The 20,699-nt window shown below is 31.8% G+C and overlaps 2 protein-coding genes across 3 annotated transcripts in view; both read left to right on the top strand.

Moving 5' to 3' along the window:
• Positions 1-1,541: 1,541 nt before the first annotated feature.
• LOC105252852 lies at positions 1,542-8,535 on the top strand. 2 transcript variants are annotated; one of them, XM_011260467.3, is made up of 6 exons: positions 1,542-1,683; positions 2,053-2,146; positions 6,922-7,183; positions 7,501-7,686; positions 7,846-7,968; positions 8,087-8,535. In XM_011260467.3, exons 3-6 carry the CDS (start codon positions 6,966-6,968, stop codon positions 8,094-8,096), a joined length of 537 nt encoding a protein of 178 aa, XP_011258769.1. In that variant the 5' UTR covers positions 1,542-1,683; positions 2,053-2,146; positions 6,922-6,965; the 3' UTR covers positions 8,097-8,535. The 2 variants fall into 2 exon arrangements, with proteins under 2 accessions (XP_011258769.1, XP_011258767.1); XM_011260465.3 differs by having other exon boundaries at positions 7,846-8,535.
• Positions 8,536-14,691: 6,156 nt separating this feature from the next.
• The window catches only part of LOC105256315, a 29,518-nt gene continuing 23,510 nt past the window's right edge, over positions 14,692-20,699 (top strand). Inside the window, exons 1-2 of the mRNA XM_025410925.1 lie at positions 14,692-15,094; positions 17,248-17,626. Of these exons, the coding sequence (XP_025266710.1) occupies positions 17,537-17,626 (90 nt within the window). The 5' untranslated portion in view covers positions 14,692-15,094; positions 17,248-17,536. The remainder of the gene's footprint in view (positions 15,095-17,247; positions 17,627-20,699) is intronic.

Here is a 20,699-nt window from a genome sequence, read left to right as displayed (position 1 = left end):
AGATCCGCGCGCGTGCAACGAGAAGAGAAGCTTTAGCTCTAATCAGTTATTACAAGATAGACAATAATTATACGACGGGCAATTGATTGCCGGTGCGCATGGCTAGTATCTCCTGGCGATACCGATCCGATATCGACGCTTTACACAGAGATTTGTCATGCAATTCCTAGAGATTTGATAGATATGTGCTCCGACTTTATATTCTTCTTATGCGACAAATTTTTCCCTGATTATTTATTTAAGAAAAAAATACACTTGTGTACTGTGATTCTATTAATATTCGTGCTCGTTGTAATAGAAAAAACTTGTGTTATTATAATACAGCTATTTTATTTTGTTATGTGTCATTCATAAAAATGAGATTTTATATAATACATACGTAATATTATTAAATTAATAGCAAAATAAAATAAATAAAATAAAAATAAAATAAAATAAAAGAAATAAAATAAAAATAATAAAAAAGAATTTTAATTTTTTAAAAATATATTTTTATTTTAGGAGAAAATCGAAAATTAATTAAAATTTAATACGAAAATCGTTAAACCAATTTTCTTATTTCATTTTATTTATAAAAATTATTATTTATGCACTTTGTTGAAATGCAAAATTGATACACATTTGTTGAAATGTTGAATATAAAATATTTGAAAATAGGTAAATGAGAAAATATCTAGATGCTGACAAATGTGTTTGTTCGAAGTTTTTTTTATAGTAAAAATATTTTGACAAAATCAAGATAATAGTGTCTATTTCTCGTCGGCTACAAAAGATACGATACGGTTTACCTGTACGTTGGATCTTGATTGCATTGTTTACAGGTGTTAAAGGGTGGATCAATCATAAACATTGTATATAGAGAGCGAAAATACTGTGACCTCTAGATTAAATCAATGATAATCGACTTCTCGACTGACCTTCGAGTTATTGATGCAATACGAAAGAACACGTGTAACTTACTTTTGACCGGTTTTTTAGAAGTAAAATTTGATATCAATATCAGAAAAAGATATTTTTACCACATAGCACGTCGACCTTTTTCTTTTCTTAAGCGTAATTATCAAAAAATTACGCTTTTATTATCTTTAAATAGCGATAAATTCTGAACTCGTTTAATTTTTAAAAAGGTTTTGCTGCCTTGACATATGTCTACATATATTGTATATTATTATCAAAACTAAATTATACATGTCTTTGATTAACTGAAATAAATGCAATTATTATGTTGTCATACTCTGTGATTGCGTTAATTAAAATAAAAAATTTTTTTATCGTAATGTTTCGAGATAAAGCAAAATCTACTCTTTAAAACTGACGAATATTGGGAGTATACTCACTTTAATCGCTGCTTCCTTGTCTCTCTGATTTTTTTTTATATATACCCAGCGATGATTCGTGTTTCTTTTGGTTCATGATAAATAACAATAATAATGCCATTAATCGACCAGCAGAAAAATACACGATCACAATCTTCAAGTCCCGCCCCTTCCATCAACGCGTTGCCTATATAAAAATCGCACATAACCGACGCACAGGAACGTCGCGAGAACATTTCGACTTGGTTCGACTTGAGGCGCAAATCTTCCCGTGTCTTCTCGACACCCCCGGCAACATCGATTTCGAGACGGAAGACTTCGCGGTCGGTGACGTAGTCGTGGCAAGAGAAGCAGCGAGAACTTTGTGGTAGGGACAACTGAAACTAGTTTGTTTTCATCTCTTTCGACAGACACATATCGCGAGTTTTCCTGCGACATAGTAACACGATCGACGTCGATCCGGACGCTCCACGTCCTCTTTTTCGGCTCCATTTTGCATTCGCGTCCTCCCGACGTCCATCTGCCGAGACGTCTCTCCCTCGATACACATTCGTGTAACGCGCGGCCTCGTCGTTCACGATTATTATAACGATATTTTGCATTGGATCGCATCTAAAAAATCCTGCTCGTTCCTCCTCGAAGCGAGAGATCCAATCGCCATTTCGTATCGCGATCCGCGAGACAACAGCTGATCTCTACCTCGCGAGAAACGTCATTATTTTGCGAAAATTTGCAGGAAACTCTTGGGGGAAAGAAAGAAAAAGCAGTGAAATCTTCCTGCGCGCCAAGTTAGAGAAGAAGCGTCTTTTCCTCAAAAAATAATTCGCAAGGTAAGTCCTTGTCTCATTCTTACCCGATTTGTCATTACTTGTCGAAATGCGAAAGAATTATCATTTTTTTTTGCGATATTTTCGAAAAATCTGTTGTTATCTTTTTCTCTAATAAAATACGTTTTTTTAATTATAATGAATAATGCTTAATAAATAAGCAAGTATAAATAATTGGCTGCGACAGCACCAGAAGGACTCGACAATTTTTTGCCATCTATGTTCGACACAAAAAATGCAGTGTTTTCGTATAAGCAATATTTGCTCATTCCTAGATATGAGAAATTAAAATACCAATTAATTAATAGAACATAATATTTGGATATAGTTTGCACTAGTTACAGATATCGAAAATATTTTAACTATACTTATACTAGTTACAGATATCGAAAATATTTTAATGCATGGGCGCACTTATATAAACAGTGTATCACATAATGATAACCCGTTTTACTTCTCTTAAAAAATTAGTGAATATCATTTAGTTATCGTTACTGGTAAAAAGTTTATAATCTAGTTTCGCTAATTCTCTTAAATTCTCCTATTGTTAATTATTTATATATTTTATATTTCACGTAAGAGAGGGAGTTCTCCATCTTACATGGATACACTGCGATTAATTAAGTATCATTCGCTGGATGTCAAAGTTAATTACGAAAAATTAAAATATTATACTCGTACAAAATTGTTCATTGAAGATTAAACTCTTTTAGTGACATAAAAACTTTTTTAAACATCAAATAACTAATTGACAATTAAATTAGTGAGTTCTTGAGTATTTTGAACGCAACGTAATGCTCATATAAAAATCTATTTTCTCAATATATTATTTTATTTACGCATTATACGTATAATTTTTTAAGGTTCTTCCATTTACATATTTTTTTACAATTTTTAGAGAAAAAGTAAAAATGCTATGAAAAATGTTTATCTACAAAAGCTATTCAATTTTTTTTCTCAATATACTAACTTTTCAAAATGTAGCAGTTAAAACTGGAATTAAATGATAAATATATAATTGATTTTTGCCACGCAAAAATATCAGCCGAGGTTATCGCTTATATTGCTCAACAAAAAATTAAACATGAACAAACATGAAATTTAGACATAATATCAATCATGACATAATCCATAGATTCGATAATAAGTCGCTTCCAAACCGTGTAGTATATTTGATTGGTTACGATCTTTATTATTTCATTCCAATATTCCGGATTATGATTGCAACATCGTTAATTATCCGCGGTGTTTCGTGTTCGGCGTGATACGTGACAAGTACGTATATAAGTCGACGTAGCGTGATCCGTCAGGAAAGCGCGAAAGCTCTGTACGGCACGCGTTTCGACGGCGAAATTTCTAAGCGAATGCGTAGCTAAATGCGCACTCGTGCTCGTATATCTGTATAACGTGTGGAATGACGAATTGCCGTCAGATGCTAGCACGATTAAATGCTGACAATTCCTCGGCGTGGCATACACGCAGAAACGGTGTTTTCGACTAAATCACGACGATGATGAGATCATTACTCAAATTAAAGGAAGAGGCGGAGATATCGAGGTCGTCCCGTCGCTCTACTTCATTCAGTATGGATTTTATCGAACAGGTTTAGTTGATCAGAAATATCTACTTGAATCTTGTAAAAAAATTCTCCGATCTTCCTGATATTTTTGCTCAAAATTCCACATAAAAGGAATATTTTAAAGTATCTTTTAGAGCGCAACTTTTTAAAGTTTTTTTCATTGTGTGGATTTTCTAATACTTTACATTCATACGAAACAAAAAACGCAAAGCTGCTTAAGTTTCAAGTGCTAGATTTGCATATATATTGGAAAAAATTGAATAGCTTTCGTAGATAAACGTTTTTTATAACATTTTCATTTTTTTATTATAAACTACAATCAAAAATGTGTATTATATATATCCAATATTTTATTAAGACTTTAAATATATAAAGAGAGGTAGATATACACAGTAAAAAATTGTGCGTCCGTGTGTTAAAATTTTCTTGTGTTACCGCGTTTTGGTTAGTACTTCAATATAAAATTAACATATAACTGATATATTATTATTTTTATAACGTTTTCATGTGTTACATTTATGTCAATTTAACACTTTGTATATGTCTCTTGAAAATGGAATATTATTTTGAGTATTTTTAACATCATTTTAAATAATTAATATGTCTCAAAATTTAACATTTTAAGAAAAGTTAAAGTAAATCTTGAAATAATCCTGAACTTTGGCACATAAAGTAATCAAATTTATTAAAATCAAATGTTTCTATTACAAATAATTAAAGTCAAAATAATTACTGTTATATGTTAATGTCCTACAATTTTTACGAGTTATTGTAACTATTTTTTTATGTAAGTTTTAATTAATTTGTATGTTATTTTTACATTACACTTAAAGTCACGGTACCAAAAATAAATGTAAAATATAATGTCAATTATTTAACATTTTTAGTTTGTTAATAAGTAACATACGACGAATGAGTTATTTTAACTTAAACTTTAGAATAAACTTTCTGGGACATGTGAAAAATATTATAATTAACATTTTATTTTTTACTGTGTATATTTAATGCATAATTCACTTGACTTCCTAATTGTTTATAATAGGAAAGTAAAATTACTAGAGAATTTTTTTTTAAATTCACGATATCCTCCAATTTTTAAAAAAATTCCATGAGAATTTTCTAATTTTTTCCAGGTAAAAAAAATCCCTGAGAAATATAGATTCTCTATGTTTTTTTCAAGGAGTAAATAGGAGTAGATCCCTGTTAACGCGGGGTTGACGCAGGGTTGTTGGTTTTGCGTAATGACGAAGGTGATGTTGTTGCGCGATAATTCTTTTAGCTTTCTAACGCCGGCGAGTCATAACGATGAAGTTTCCCTTCGTCGACGATTCGTCGCGTGTAAACACGAGGTTGTTGTTCGGATAATATCCTTGGAGGATATCGTGAAGTAGAAACAGACATTGCTCATGTTCGTCGCCGTCGCTAATTTTTGCCGACTTTACTTTATCGTTGTTGCGAGATCGCCCCTCGAAAAATAGTATACGCCTTGTAATTGGAGAACAATCGGATGGGGGTGCAATAATTAACGCAATCAATCGCGCTTTCTACGTCAGCCATCGAGACATCGTTTACTGTAAATATTCTTGAAAGAGTGAAAAAGGAGAAAATTTGGAATTTGTTAGATGGATTTTCATAGATAAAAAATTATTAAATTTTCTCAGATAAACAATTTTGACAGGCATAGCGATCTCGAAAAATTCGTGACGAGCCACACAAAAGCAAGAACTGTAAGAGCCGCGTCAACTGGTTAATAAAATGATTATGTATCTGCAAGTGTCTAGCGCAATGAAACAATGGCGCTTATTCATTTCATTTCGCGATCACCCTTTTCTCTCCCTCTGGATGCGATTTATTTTCCTAATTCTTATTCCGGTGTCTCCTCTGATACGAGCCATTATATCTATTTTATTTAATGTTGCAGATAATAATAATTTTTTATTGTGCGTCTACAAAGTGATTTTACGTGCGGAACAATTTATAATTATATAAATTAATAATAATAACAATTTATTATAAAATATTTATAAAATATTATAAAATATTTATAAAATATTTATAAAATATTATAAAAAAATTATAAAATAATTATATAAATTATTTATAATGAAACAATTTTTCGAAGATAAGACTTACATCTAGTATAACATTATTAATTTTGTGTAAGAAATATTTTTTAAAATATTGAAAAATTTAAAATTATTAGCATATATTTCTATAATATTTTGTAATTTATTTTTTTTGCATTTTTACTCATTCTTAATATTTTAAATTCTTATGTTAAGCTTCATAAGAATATAAATAATTACGTAAAATATAAATTTTTCATTAAATCTATCATATGATTTACATGAATAAATTGCATTATTCGCACTTAAAATTTAAATAAATTTAATAACACTATAAGAGGTATCTCCTTGATGCGCTCGAAAAGTCTTTATCTAATCTGCATAGTTGCAATTCTTATTCAACGTCGCGTTTTTTTCTAGGATACAGTTTGTAATAATAATTTTCAATCGTATAATCTAAAAAACAAATAGGATGTAATAAAAAAGAGCGTATTATAAAGCAAACGGGACGTAAACAGAAAAATATCAGAGAAAGGATGTCTCCCACGTAAAACTTTCACGTTCCTTGATCGTTAGACAACGGATTACTTTGTTTTCCGCATATTTCTTCGAAATCGACTCTCGCTGCGCAGTACTTTGCACAAGATAACGGACAGTTATCATTGTTAACAGTTCTATTTCTATTTCAACACTTCACTGTTATTACATTATTGGAATCAGCGAGTGTCGTCTAGCATATTTTCATTTTAATCGGGGCGCGATGCGCCGACGTGCAGCTTAATTGCCGGAATTAATAATTCATTGCAAAATGCAATAGGTATTTATTATACTCGATGAATTACGTGACGTAGAATCTCGCCCTGGGCGAATATTCGAGATGGATTTTACATGGACGCTCTTCAACATTTCTTTTGTAATGAACAGCGATTACAAATTATATAGATAACAACCAGCTACGCATTAACTGGAAATATGTGCACATTGTAGATTATTTATTAGGGTCAGCTGAAGAGTAATGCGATAGGATTTTATTCATTGATATTAAACCCGTTGCTACGTGCAATTTATATATTGCAAAATTCCATAAAACACTTGTGATAAATCATGGTAAAATATTTTGTGTAATTTTTCAGCATTGCAACGTGTATTTACGCAGCTGAGGACTCTTGACCTAACCATGAGAAACGTTCAGTTGGAATATTCGTTTTTGTTTCTCTTTATTTGGAAGTTATTTGTCGTAATCGGAAATGCGTATCCAGTCATCGATTTAGAGAACGAAGAGATTCCAAATAATATAATTAAAAAAGATATTTCGACGCATAACGCAGTCGTACCGGATCCAACTTATACATGTGTACATATACCATCGAATTTAAAGCCATGTAAATTTGGCAGGTAAGAGAAATGTCAAAGCAATTTTCAGAAAAATATCAACATCTTCAAGGAAATATTTTTATTTCCTTTCTCTAAATTAAATTTCAGGAATGTATGATAAATTTTTTACATTATAAGCACAAATTTTTATATCATAAATTATAATTACAATATTTTATTTTCCGTTAACAAGCAAAACTTTAGAATTTTAATATTGTTTTCTCTTGAAGATTAGTTATTAATATTTAAAATTAGTAAGAATATCCCGTTCTGTCTGTTTCTTTCTCATTTTTAAAAAGATAATATGTTTATATAATTTCTGATGATTTTTATTTTAGTTATGATAAAATCAAAGAAAATCGGAACTTACATATATGGGCAGAGGAAGAAAAGCAGGAACTGTCTAAAAGTAATACTAATAGTAATAAAATATTCTATGCACATGCATTACCGATGAATCTTGAAGAAACTGACAAGCACATAAATACTATAATATATGAAATACTAAGATGCGTGCCGGCAAGGTAAGATTAAAAAATTGATTTTAAATGACTATGTTTCATCTTTTACGATAACACGAGAGAGAAGCAGCACAATAAACCACAATGTCAAGATATTAATAAGAGAATATTAGAAATGATTATATTATATTAAATAGATTTTTGTTTCTATCAATTTCGCAGACTGCCGTTTATTTTACCTCGGTGCACGGACGAAGATCTCACTAACGAGAAGAGCGAAATTCAACGGCTTTATCCCTTCAAACCAGACGAGGATTTTTCGAAAGCAGCATATCAATTTCCAATGTATAATTTTTCTCATAATCTCGAATAGTATCGAGATCTATAGCTTTAAGGGATAGAATCGAGATCTTTAAAGGATCCACCCTCTATTATTTGGCATAATAATGTTATTATTTACTAGAGCGATCTGAAGGGATTCTATGATGAGCGATCTGAAGGGGCTCTATAGTGTTGTGCATTGATGCCATCGATGAATTCTATCATTTGTTAACCACATGACTTGTTAACCTGATTGCCTTTGATTCTTCTTCACATCACCTTTCTTCACACCATCATCTTGGATAAAGCTAAAACATACATCTCTTAATTCTTATATATTAAAATATGTTATTTTACATATATACAGGGTGTTTCATAAGTGGTGGACAAAATTTCAGAAATGGATTCCTCATGTTTAGAGAAGAAAAAAAAGTTAATCAACATAGGTCCGGAAATGATTAGTTTTTGAGTTATTAAGATTTTTATAATACAAAATTTTGTCTTATTTCTCGTCTTAAAAGTCAACAATGTTTTTCAGACCGCCGAACTTGAAAAACATTGTTGATGCCTGTAAAAGAACTTCTAAGACAAGAAATGAGACAAAATTTTATATTACAAAAATCTTAATAACTCAAAAACTAATCATTTCCAGATCTATGTTGATTGACTTTTTTTTTCTTCTCTAAGCATGAGGAATCCATTCCTGAAATTGTGCCCACCACTTATAAAACATTCATATCCTATGATCCAAAACGTACTCTCCGAAGAAAATTTTACTCGATAGCTGTTCCGAAACTCTTTCCGACTGGTTCGAATCAGCCATCGAGTAAAATTTTCCTCGGTTACTGCGTTTTGAAATTATAATAAATAAATATTATCGTGAACGATATCATTAATGTGATTATTAGTACGTTGGCAGCACTTTTTAATCGTATATATGTACAACATTAATGATATTAATAAATATATATGTACAATATTAATAATATTAATAATATATATATATATATATATATATATATATATATATCAATATTATGAAATTTTATAAAATAGTATAGAAAAATTATTTCTAGCGCAAAATAAAATTGCGATTATTGATATATTAGAGAATTGGGAAAGGAAAAATAAGAAAATATATCTTAATCTCTCAATATTTTTATATTGAATTTTTATATTGAATTAATAAAATATAAACATTGAATTTTTTTATATTGAATTAATAAAATATAAAAAAAATGTAAAAACTTTTTACGTTGAATTAATGAAATATAAAAAAAATGTAAAAATATAATGTATATCCAAACGTAAAAATATATATCATTGTATTCCAAGAACAGTGTTTCTTTTTTCCAACTTCATTAACATTATCGAAAATGATGGCTGTAAAAGAACGAGGATGCATCGCGTATATTTCAAAGTAATATCGGAGCATGATGAAGCATCAAGAGAAGCCTGTGTGCGAGGAAAAAGATTGGGGAAGGAAAATCGACCAAAGAGTATGATCTGTGGAAAGCGTCACGAAGATCCGGCGGGGACATACATCGAATGGTCCTGAAAAATATAAGGTCATCTACGCTCACAAGTCGACGAAGGCGAGAATGAGCAACGATGCGCAATAAACGAAACGAGGGGTACCTTACGAGGTGCACCTTCGATTTTTACGAACGAGCACCCAAAGCATCGAAGAAATTTCGAACAAAATATGTAATCGAGCGAAAGATTATTACTTATTAAAGATTTGACACTTATTAAAGATTGTTACCAAGCGAAAGATTACTTCTTTTCGGAATTAATCTCGGTTTACTCTTAATAAGATAGACATTAATAATGATATAGTAATTATCATATTAAGAGGCTGACAAGAATAAGAAACTTTGTAGTAATAAAAAAGATTCAATTTTAAATTTATATTCTCTCATTTGCATTTAAATATCTTATCGCGAGGATACATTGTAAGTTATACACAGTGTGTTAAATTAAAAGACTTCGTAATCAATATACTTAATTATATTGTTTGAAAAAATGCTTATATATAACTATACGTATTAAGATAATTTTATTCTTTTATCATTTACATATAAGTCTAATAATAAAAAGATTTTTTTAAATATACGTCAGACGTAATTAGTAAATGGCTGTACGGAAGATAGCTGGTTGAATCACTCGAACTTTTGAACTTCTGACTTTAATTTCGACATTATGTATAACTACGTTTTATGATTAATTTGATTTTTTTGCCAAAGCCTAACTTTTCTCATTTGAGAAAGATAATAACTTAATATAAACAGATTCGACTAACCAATTGCAAAAGCGGTTCCAATTAAAACTGAACTTGACCTTCGGTTATCTAATAAACATTTATCGTTCGTTTCGCTACAACTAACTTCACAAAGTAGATATATAAAATAATCAAATATAATATAGTATGTTAAATAATAATTTGAAAAATTAATAAGATCATTTATTTTTATTGCAAAAGACTTATTAATATAATTGTAAAATTATTAATAATAATTATTAAATTATTAATATAATTTTACATATAAAGAATATGAATTATACGAAGTTAGAAGGAGTATAAGCTCATGTTTCCCCGAGTAGAATAACAAAGATATTGTCCGACATATTCGCATTATTGTGTTCGGCTGCAATCTTGGATTCTTTTCCCTTCTTGCTTTTGATTATATTTAATAATTTTGATTTATTGGAAATGCTTCTTTCTTTCGAATCTCTTTAATCTTAATATCTTTTCATGTATCTTTTCTTTCTTTTGAACATCATTTTCAGATTTAGCAGAATCAATTTTCGAATCATTTTTCAAGACGAGCGCTCTCGTATTAAGGATGTTTTGTTTGTACAATCCCAGCAAAAAGTAGATGAAAATCAATATTGACGAATATATCCACTTTTGGTGTATTTTGAGTAAGAAATTGTGTGGAATTACAACTTGATCTTAGCTACAGTGCAGAGATGTATTTTTTAATATTTATTGCATTTTTACTGAAATATTTCGAATTTTGTTAATCGAAATAATTAACTTTTGACAGAGAATTTCGCCTTGTGACAGATACATGGCTAACTTCATTGAATTATATTTAATATCTTTTTAACCAGTTAGTAAGACTTGTATAATATTATTTGACCAAATATTTCCTCTGCATCTAAACTTTTGCAAATTTTAGACAAATTCTGAATATTATTTCCATGTGTTTTTGTCATTTGAATCGACGTGGTTATACGTATCCCATAAGAATACATGTTAATTCGGTGCAAATTAAAATCCTTATAACTTGTGAACGCTTTAGTGAATCGATTTAAAAATTGTACTAAAGATTCTAAACATATATAAGGACATTCTGTACAATTTTCATTAAATTCTCAATTTTTTTAATTTTTTTAATATTTTGAAAATAGATACAAAACATCCTTAATTTCTCGATCGACATTGAATTTGATCGATTGTTCTTGTTCAATTCTCTCTTATCGTTTCTTTTATGAAGATCGCGAAGATATCGTGAAGCAGATCGTGAAGATGTTTAAGAAAGCAAGCCTTTACTTTGGCAATCATTTCTGCATTTTTGTCTAATGAATCGTGTAAAAAATCGATGCCATCATACTTGTTTGCTTGATCGTAGGGATTTTCCGGCTCTGAATCTGTAGAATGCTTTAGATATCCCTTTTTCGATCGTGTGAATCATTCATCCTTTATCCTCTCAGATCGAGCGTCCTGTTTTTTCGGAGGTTTATCAGACAGATCTGGCAACAAGAGATCTGTAAAGAGCCTTCGAAGAACACTTTTTACGTTAAGATTGTTTAATAATGTATCGACCAATTGCCACTTTTTCAAACTACTGATTTTACAATGTATCGAAGGGGGCAGTCGATGACATTTACTGGCTCGATCTCAGGCTCGCGAACCATATCAAACTTTGCTCGAGACGAATTGTATTTAGCGACGAGCGGATGCAGTTTCCTCAAGAAGGTAGAATCTTGCAGAGAATCCAACTTATTTTCTGCGATTATTTTCAGTTCTGTCCCACGCGACTCGCTGCGAGTCAACTCGTCTTCCTCTGTCGCAGGCTTAGGACTTGGGGCTTGACCCAGCGCACAGGGATAGCCCGATGTCGGGCAAACATCCTCGCGTCATCAAAGTGGCGGTCACCGGCGAGTCCAGGACCCTCGTAAATCGGTGATCCCGCGTTTGTACCTTCAAGTCCCGACCCGGTCAAGTGGCTGTCTCGTTTGGCGAATCGCCGTTCCTGCTCGTCGTTCAACTCCGGTGTTTTCGGCCGCAATTTCGACTCCCTGCCAGGGTCCGCCAACTCGTCATCGATCATCAAGTCCGAGGATTCGAGCGGCGACGTGCCGACAACGTTGGGGAACAATATCTCGACACCGCTAACGATCTCCTGCCGCTCGTCCCCCTTTGAGGTTTCACCTATCTTCAATTTAATTGGTTTCGTTTGATCGGGTTCGTCCGGATGCTCGTATTCCGTTTGGAATTTTCTCAGCGAGGAACAGGAGGGTACGTCCTTTTCAGCCATTATACAGATCGGTTGACGCCACTTCGTCGTCACCCGAGCTTCTTCCTCCTGGATAGGTTCGCTTTCCGTCCGGAAACGAGTCAAATCCACGTGTAATCCGAATATACTCGAAGCCAGAAGTAACATCGCCAATAGACAGTTCATGTCATGGTTGTGTAAGTTTGATCGAAACACTATCTTTCCAACCTTACGAAAATGAAAGGCACGTTACGCGAACCTTGGAGATAAATTGAGCTTTTTTTAGAGCACACGGATACTTTTATAGTTTGAAGGAATAAATGAGGTCTTCAATTTTCGAGGATGGGACAGCAATTTGCCTTCTTAATGATACGATATCTAGGAAAATGGATGATTGCACGAATGATTCAATGGCTTTACATATCTGGTAGGTAGATTTACTGTGCACTAATGGTTGCCAATTAATGTCGCATTAATCACCTAGAAGAGGAGGAAGGCGCTTTTACTTGGACATGGTACCTTTGACTTTGTCTTAAATTTATTGGCTGTAAAACTTAGGAAAAATATTTGAAGTACTTAAGACATTTTTACATTCCAGTGACATCTGGCTGAGAAATTTAGATGTGATATGTAAAGATATATCGAATGTTTCAAATCTTTTCTCTCCCTCTCTTTCTTTTGTAATAAATATATACAAGGTCTCCCAGACCATCCGTACACTCCTTTTAAAATGAAAATAAATGGCTTTTATCAAAAATCGCGAACAATTTTTAAGTAAATACGCTCTATCAAATGGTGATATTTTTAACTTTTGATTCCGACCGAAAATATGCCATCCGGATCGGAAGTTGAATTTTTTTAGGGGAACACTTTTTATTACAGATTCGAATTGTACGTGAAAAAATAAGAAACTTTTGCATCAAACATTTTTTCTAAAAGCGCCTCTGTCAATCTTCATTCAGTTCATTATTTCATCACAGTTACTTTCAAGGTCAATTTTAAGATTGCAGAGGCACTTTTAGAAAAAATGTTTGATACAAAAGTTTCTTATTTTTTTCACGTACAATTCGAATCTGTAATAAAAAGCCATAAATATCAGTAATAAAAATTTCATCTGTAATAAAAAGTTTCCCTAAAAAAATTCAACTTCCGATCCGGATAGCATATTTCCCCGCCGCCCGATTTATTTAAAAATTGTTTGCGATTTTTGATAAAAGCCATTTTCATTTTAAAAAGGATGTACTAGAACATCCTGTATAATTTAGTAAAAATGCTTATGTGCATTAGATTTTTATTTTACAAATAATTTACTTTAATTAATAATTTTTATAAAAAGTATTTTAAGAGAGAGAATATATTACAATAACTCTCACAATATATATAATGTTATTGTATATACGTTTAAATATTGTGAATATCATTTAAATGTTGTACATGTCATTGATAAAAAATATATTAATTTTTTTGTGGAAAAATTTTTCTTTAAATCTTTTTATTATTAAATAATATATTTTCTATAGAAATTTACTAATGTAAATTATGTGTGTATATTATATTATATTATATATGTACACATAGATATAATCAGAAGCACCTGTATGAATGCAACCATAAATGCAATCACTTATGCAAATAAATATGCAGACAGCACATGTAATACATGCTTTCCACGTTATAAAATAAATAAGTGCTGATAAGAAGTGTTTTTAATAATTTCTAAATATATTTTCATTAATACATTCGATAAAGTTTATCTTTTACAAATCTCATGCAAGATTTACGTCCTATATCTCCACGCTTTCGTGATTTCTAATGATTAAAGAAGCTATCAAACAACATACATATTCTCGCATTAATTTATATGACTGATTAACATGTTCATGTATACGAAATCACATGCAATAAAAACATTCTTTGAAATTTAGTACAAGATATCTTGCGAATGCATCTGTAAATGCAATGCTTCTGAGAGTCGAAAGAGAGGGAAACAATATCCCGTGAGCGAGACGAAGAGCAAAGTGGCAGAGAGAGAAAAGCCGATTGTCGAGAGTATCACGAGACAGAGGAGGAAAAAGGAAGCCGTGGAATCCCGAGTGCACCTGGGCGCGGGAAACAGTACCCGCGAGATATCTTGGAGGAGGTCAGAAATTCTCCTGGTAGAGGTAGGCAGACCACTGCTCGCATTAAGACAGAAAGAGGGAGAGGAAAAGGAGAGAGCGAAAGAGATAGAAGGAGAAAGAAAGAGAGAGAGGAGAAGGAAGAGACCGCGTTCTCACCACGAAAGGAGGAACGCCAAGGTGTGGAGGAGGTGAAGAGAAGAGGAGCCGATCTCCTCGCGACGAGAGAGGCCCCGTCTCGAGAACGGAGGCTGCGGTTTGAAAGCCGAGGCCGCGGCGCCTCTCTCCGTTCGGTGCTGCTTCGACGTGTGCTCCAGAGTGCGTGCTCCACGGTATGTTAACAGTGCCGCGAGTCCGACCGACCGGTACCAGTCAGTTGTTCTCCAGCCGCGCGTTCGTCGCGAGTGCTTCGTCATTAACATCGCTCAGGTTCGTGTTAGGTGATCCGTCATAGTCATCAGGATTGGCTCCTCCCTGGACTAACCGGATGTTCCAATAATCCCGAAAACTTGCTCCGGAAAAGAGGAGGTACGTTGACACACATATGTAGAACTCGTGGGGGACAGGAATGCTCTTAAAAGTCGCGAAGGGGCTCTTAAGAAATGATTTCATCTTTTTAGATATTATGTTGTAGACTATTTGATCTTGTTTGGCAAGTGACGCGATTGTCATCGAATCTATCAATGCTCTTCGCGCTTTTTCGTTACCTTCGGCAATGATCGTGCCAGGTCGTGATTGTTTGAACAGATGCAGACGCTTCACGCGCCATTGGCTGGAGTTTAGAAGGTGCGACGAACCGTTTCTTTCGTTTTTTTCTTTTTTTTGCCGTCATTTTCGTGGATCCTTAACGCGAGTACTCATGCGCGACATGAGTTTGAAGGCAAACGCGCGCGTAAGCGAGTTTTAAGAGCACATGACGCATCGTAAGAAGGCGGTCCCTGTGACCGTACGATGATTCAATGCCAACACGATATACGCGAATCGTCGTACGTCCATTCATGGAAAGAGTAAAACGCAAGTCGCGAGTATTCCGTCTATTATAAATTCATATTTTTCATTTTAAAACGTAAAATGATATATATATTTTTTAATCATACGAGATACTTCAAATTCAATTTCCTCAAGTTCTTAAAAAGAGTTAAATTACGGATGTAATTTGATTAGACACTTTTAAATAATTAATGCATCAAATTAAATTTTTATTTGTTGTCATGACAAAATCAAAATTTCGTGTAAAAATTTATCTTTCTAAAAATATATTTATATTGATGTAAAAACACATCTATATTCATTTATATGTGGAATAAATTTCTCTCCTAGATTATAATTCAAATATATCTCTATTAAAATAATGAATAAATTTTCTGGATTATTTAATATTAACTAATTTCATATGGAAATTGGATTAAATTAGCATAGGTACGTCTCTGAATTTACATAATTATTATATAATTATCAGAAAAATTTTCAGAAAAACAGAATTATAAATTAGGGATGTAATTTCATTAGATATTTTGAAATTATTAATGTATCCAATTAAATTTTCATTTATTGTTATATAACAAATAATCAAAATTTCGTGTAAAAATTTATCTTTCTAAAAAATATATTTATATTTATGTATGGATACATCTACTCTTTATATTTGAAATAAATTTCTCTTCTAGATTATAATTCAAATATATTTCTATTAAAATAGTGAATAAATTTTCTGGATTATTTAATATTAACTAATTTCATATGGAAATTGGATTAAATGAGCATAGGTATGTCTCCGAATTTACATAATTATTATATAATTATCATATTTTCAGAAAAAAGAACTATAAATTAGGGATAGGTAATTTCGTTAGCTATTTTAAGATAATTAATGCACCGAATTAAATTTTCATTTGTTGTTATATAACAAATAATCAAAATTTCATGTAAAAATTTATTTTTCTAAAAAATATATTTATATTTATGTATGGATATATCTACTCTTTATATTTGAAATAAATTTCTCTTCTAGATTATAATTCAAATATATTTCTATTAAAATAGTGAATAAATTTTCTGGATTATTTAATATTAACTAATTTCATATGGAAATTGGATTAAATTAGCATGGGTGCGTTTCCAAATTTACACAATTATTATAATATAATTATCATATTTTTAGAAAAAAGAACTATAAATTATGGATCTAATTTGGTTAGACACTTTTAAATAATTAATGCATCAAATTAAATTTTTATTTGTTGTCATAACAAAATCAAAATTTCGTGTAAAAATTTATCTTTATAAAAAATATATTTATATTTACATAAAGATATATCTATACTCTTTATATTTGGAATAAATTTCTCTCCTAGATTATAATTCAAATATACGAGTATTTCTATTAAAATAGTGAATAAATTTTCTGGATTATTTAATATTAACTAATTTCATATGGAAATATTGGATTAAATTAGCATAAATGCGTCTCTAAATTTCCATAATTATATTTTCAGAAAAAAGAACTATAAATCATATTCTTAAAACTACGTAAAAAGCGGTCTCGCTTTAAATTTAAATTCCCAAACCAGAATCAACAGGAACTTTAAATGCCCGCACGCACATGAACAGTTAACAGTTTACTGTGTTACGAAATGAACGAAGATCAGAATGTCAACAGAATATATTTCCTTGTCTTTCAGAGCAGCGAGAAGAGATCAGTCATCGGAAAGACGAATTACGTCTCAGCATCCTCTCTTTGCCTCTCAGTGTCGGGCCTCGTGGATCCCGCGCCGATCTCTCTTTTACATCCGAGGCTCCGAACGAGAAGCAATCGTAGAGGACACGCCAGTTGCGGCAGGTCACGAAGAACGGGTTTGAAGATGGCCTACATTATTCGGACTTATCGGTAAAGGAGGACCCACTGGTCGCCGCATCAGCGACTTGGCTAGAAAAGGGAGAGGCTAGCTTTTAAAAGAAAAAAAAAGCAAAATGGGACAAGCATGGTGCAAAGAGAGGACCTCCAAGACCCAAGACTCCAAGTCTCCGTTGGATCGGGTTTTCTTAAGATGCGCTCATCGGGTATGTACGACGGAAACGCGTCGTTTTTACTTCTTGCTCAAGTATGTGTTTGCCGGCGATTGACCGCGTGGTTTATGGCCCACAACGCGCGAGTGATTCGCTAACAATTTCCTAGACGTATAAAACGTTATCTACGTAAATTGCCGATAAAATTGATGGATTTTTTTCAGTTTAAACCATCCGCTTCGTCTCTTTATTTTTCTCATTGGAGCTTTTGTGTTTAAAATATATGCGCTTCTTATATAATATTTATAAGACACACATATTTTTTACGCATAATAAAATAATCCTTTTAAAATTTGACATTTATTCCTTCGAAACCCCAAAACATAAATTATCAGTGAAACGAAGCTCCAAAATTTTTTAACTTTTAGTATTTTACAGGAAATAATTCGGCGACTCTTTCTAAAGATATAAATATTATCTATGTAAATATTGGAGAGAAAATTGATGAATATTTTTTTTCAGTTTAAATCATCCGTTTCGTTTTTTTATTTTACTAATTGAACTTTTTGTGTTTAAAATATACATATATATGCGGTTCTTATATACTATTTAGAAGACACACATATTTTTTACGTATAAATAATTCTTTAAAATTTGATATTTATTCCTTCGAAACCTCAAAACATAAATTATCAGTGAAATGAGGCTCCAAAATTTTTTAACTTTTAGTATTTTGCAGGAAAGAATCCGGCGATTCTTTCTAAACATATGAATATTATCTGCTTAAATATTGGCGATAAAATTGACGGATATTTTTTTCAGTTTAAATCATCCGCTTCGTCTTTTTATTCTACTAATTAGGATTTTTGTGTTTAAAATATCTATATGTGCTTCTTATATAATATTTAGAAAACATGCACATATTTTTCAGGTATAAATAATTCTTTAAAATTTGACATTATTCTTTCTGAAAATTATTCCTTCAAAACTTCTTTCTAAAACATAGATCATTAGTGAAACGAAACTCCAAAATTTTTTAACTTTTAGTATTTTGCAGAAAATAATTCGGCGACTTTTTCTAAACATATAAATATTATCTACGTAAATATTGGCGATAAAATTTGATAGATATAATATTTATAAGACATGTACATATTTTTCAAATATAAATAATCTTTTAAAATTTGATGTTTATTCTTTCAAACTAAAACAGACCATCAATGAAACGAAGGTCCAAATTTTTTTAGTTTTTAGTATTTTGCAAGAATTTAACTCTTTTTAAACATATAAACGTTATCTATGTAAATCTCGACGATAAAATTTGATGGATATTTTGTCAGTTTAAATCATTCACTTTATCCTTTTATTTTACTTGGATCTTGTGTGTCTAAAATATATACGCGCTTATTATATAATATTTATAAGACAGGCACATATTTCACATGCATAAATAAGCCTTTATAATTCGACGTTTATTCTCTCGGAACTAAAATATAGACATCATGAGCAAAGTGCAGTTCGAAAATCTTTTAATTTCTAGTATCAGATTTTGCAGGAAATAGTTCGGTGACTCTTGTACAATTTGTATGCGATGACTGTCGGCATTTATGACGCGTTACGAGAAACATGTGTTTGCCACATAATTTTGCACGATCATTACACTCGTCAGTCGTCCCTCTGTAGAAGCGATGAGAGACCGCGTATGAAAACATAAAAAAAGAACGTAGAAAAAGAGAATGTTGGTTTTCACATGCACTTGAAACGGATATGGAGATGTGTGTCCTCGTTATTACATAACGTATACAACACGCGCTCACACGTATGCACGATTGTATCTACGAACGCGTATCAGCTGTGCGTGTCAGGTTAATTTGGAATCTCAGATATGCGGATACGACTAGTACACGACTGCTGTAATGATACTGATTCCCTGCTTTTACCCGACAGGGCATGGTTACGCTAAATTACACAAAGAAACTTAATACACATAGATAGCTTCCTTAATGAAATGTTGACTCAAAGTTTACTTTACACACAACTTCCAAAAGATGATACGAAAGCTTAATGACTAGCGCAGAACAAGACGCAATTAATAAACTTATAATATATATTATTAATATATATTATTTCGCATTAACTATTAATATATATTATTTCACATAATAATTCATGCACGTTATTAAAAATTTATATAAATTTCACACGTTTTCAACTTCGTGCACCTTGTATATTCAGTATTTATTTCGACAATGTTTTTCGTTTCCATCCAAGGGCAAAGAGCAATATATTTCTCACGTTAAAAAGCGAGTGGTTCAATATGGTACAGATGTCCATCAATCAAGAAAGAAGGAGAGAGAAAGAGAGATATATGCAAACAAGTCGCGAATAAGCCAATTAGATACGATGCGATAAGTTTGGCGTTAAACGAGAAAACACGTGACGCGTGTCAAGGATTTCTTATGCAAGAACGGGAAGAAAAAACCAAGAGTCTCGCTGGAGGTCCCTTCTTATAGTTTTCACTTTATTCTAATATCGGAAAAATGATTCGCTAGAAAATTGCCGGCCTTCGCCGCAAAATGAGAACGAGAAAAATGCTCGTAATGCAAATGCAAGTATTATACCGCGAACGCTCTCGTCCTCTTTCTGCGCAAATATGTATTTCCGCGACATGAATTTTTTATACAATTTTTTTAATTAATTGCTCGAGAATAATTACTGATAAATATGTCGTGTACAGTATAAGTATTACGTTGTATCGGTTTAATAATCGCGATTGCTTACACTTTCGCTAATACAGGGTGTCCCAGATTTAACGAATCAGCCGTTAATGGTAAATTCCTGAGATCATTTAGAAACGAAAATCTTAATACTAAAATGTTGAAGAAGATGTAGTTTTGGCGCTATAAAAGATTAAAGATTACCAATCGGCACGTTACGTTCCCTGTAGCGTATCAAGGAGCCTGCATACAGCGCGATAATATCGATATCGATAAAGGGATCAATATAAAATAAAAAATATGATTCTGCAGACAGCGCGATTGTTTTCCAATAGTCAGTAGTTTGAACATTTTTATGAAGTCTTCCTCGACATTTTAGAATTTTCATCTCCAAATGATCTCAGGAATCT

Source organism: Camponotus floridanus, unplaced genomic scaffold (assembly GCF_003227725.1).
Source record: "Camponotus floridanus strain SB8 unplaced genomic scaffold, Cflo_v7.5 scaffold36, whole genome shotgun sequence".
In the NCBI taxonomy this organism is placed as follows: Eukaryota; Metazoa; Arthropoda; class Insecta; order Hymenoptera; family Formicidae; genus Camponotus; species Camponotus floridanus.
This window is presented reverse-complemented; position numbering and strand designations above follow the sequence as displayed.

Coding starts and splice junctions, on each gene's coding strand:
- LOC105252852 (XM_011260465.3), top strand. CDS start 6,966: ATGAGAAACGTTCAGTTGGAATATTCGTTTTTGTTTCTCTTTATTTGG. Junction 7,184..7,500: donor AAGCCATGTAAATTTGGCAG/GTAAGAGAAATG, acceptor TTTTTATTTTAG/TTATGATAAAATCAAAGAAA. Junction 7,687..7,845: donor CTAAGATGCGTGCCGGCAAG/GTAAGATTAAAA, acceptor TCAATTTCGCAG/ACTGCCGTTTATTTTACCTC.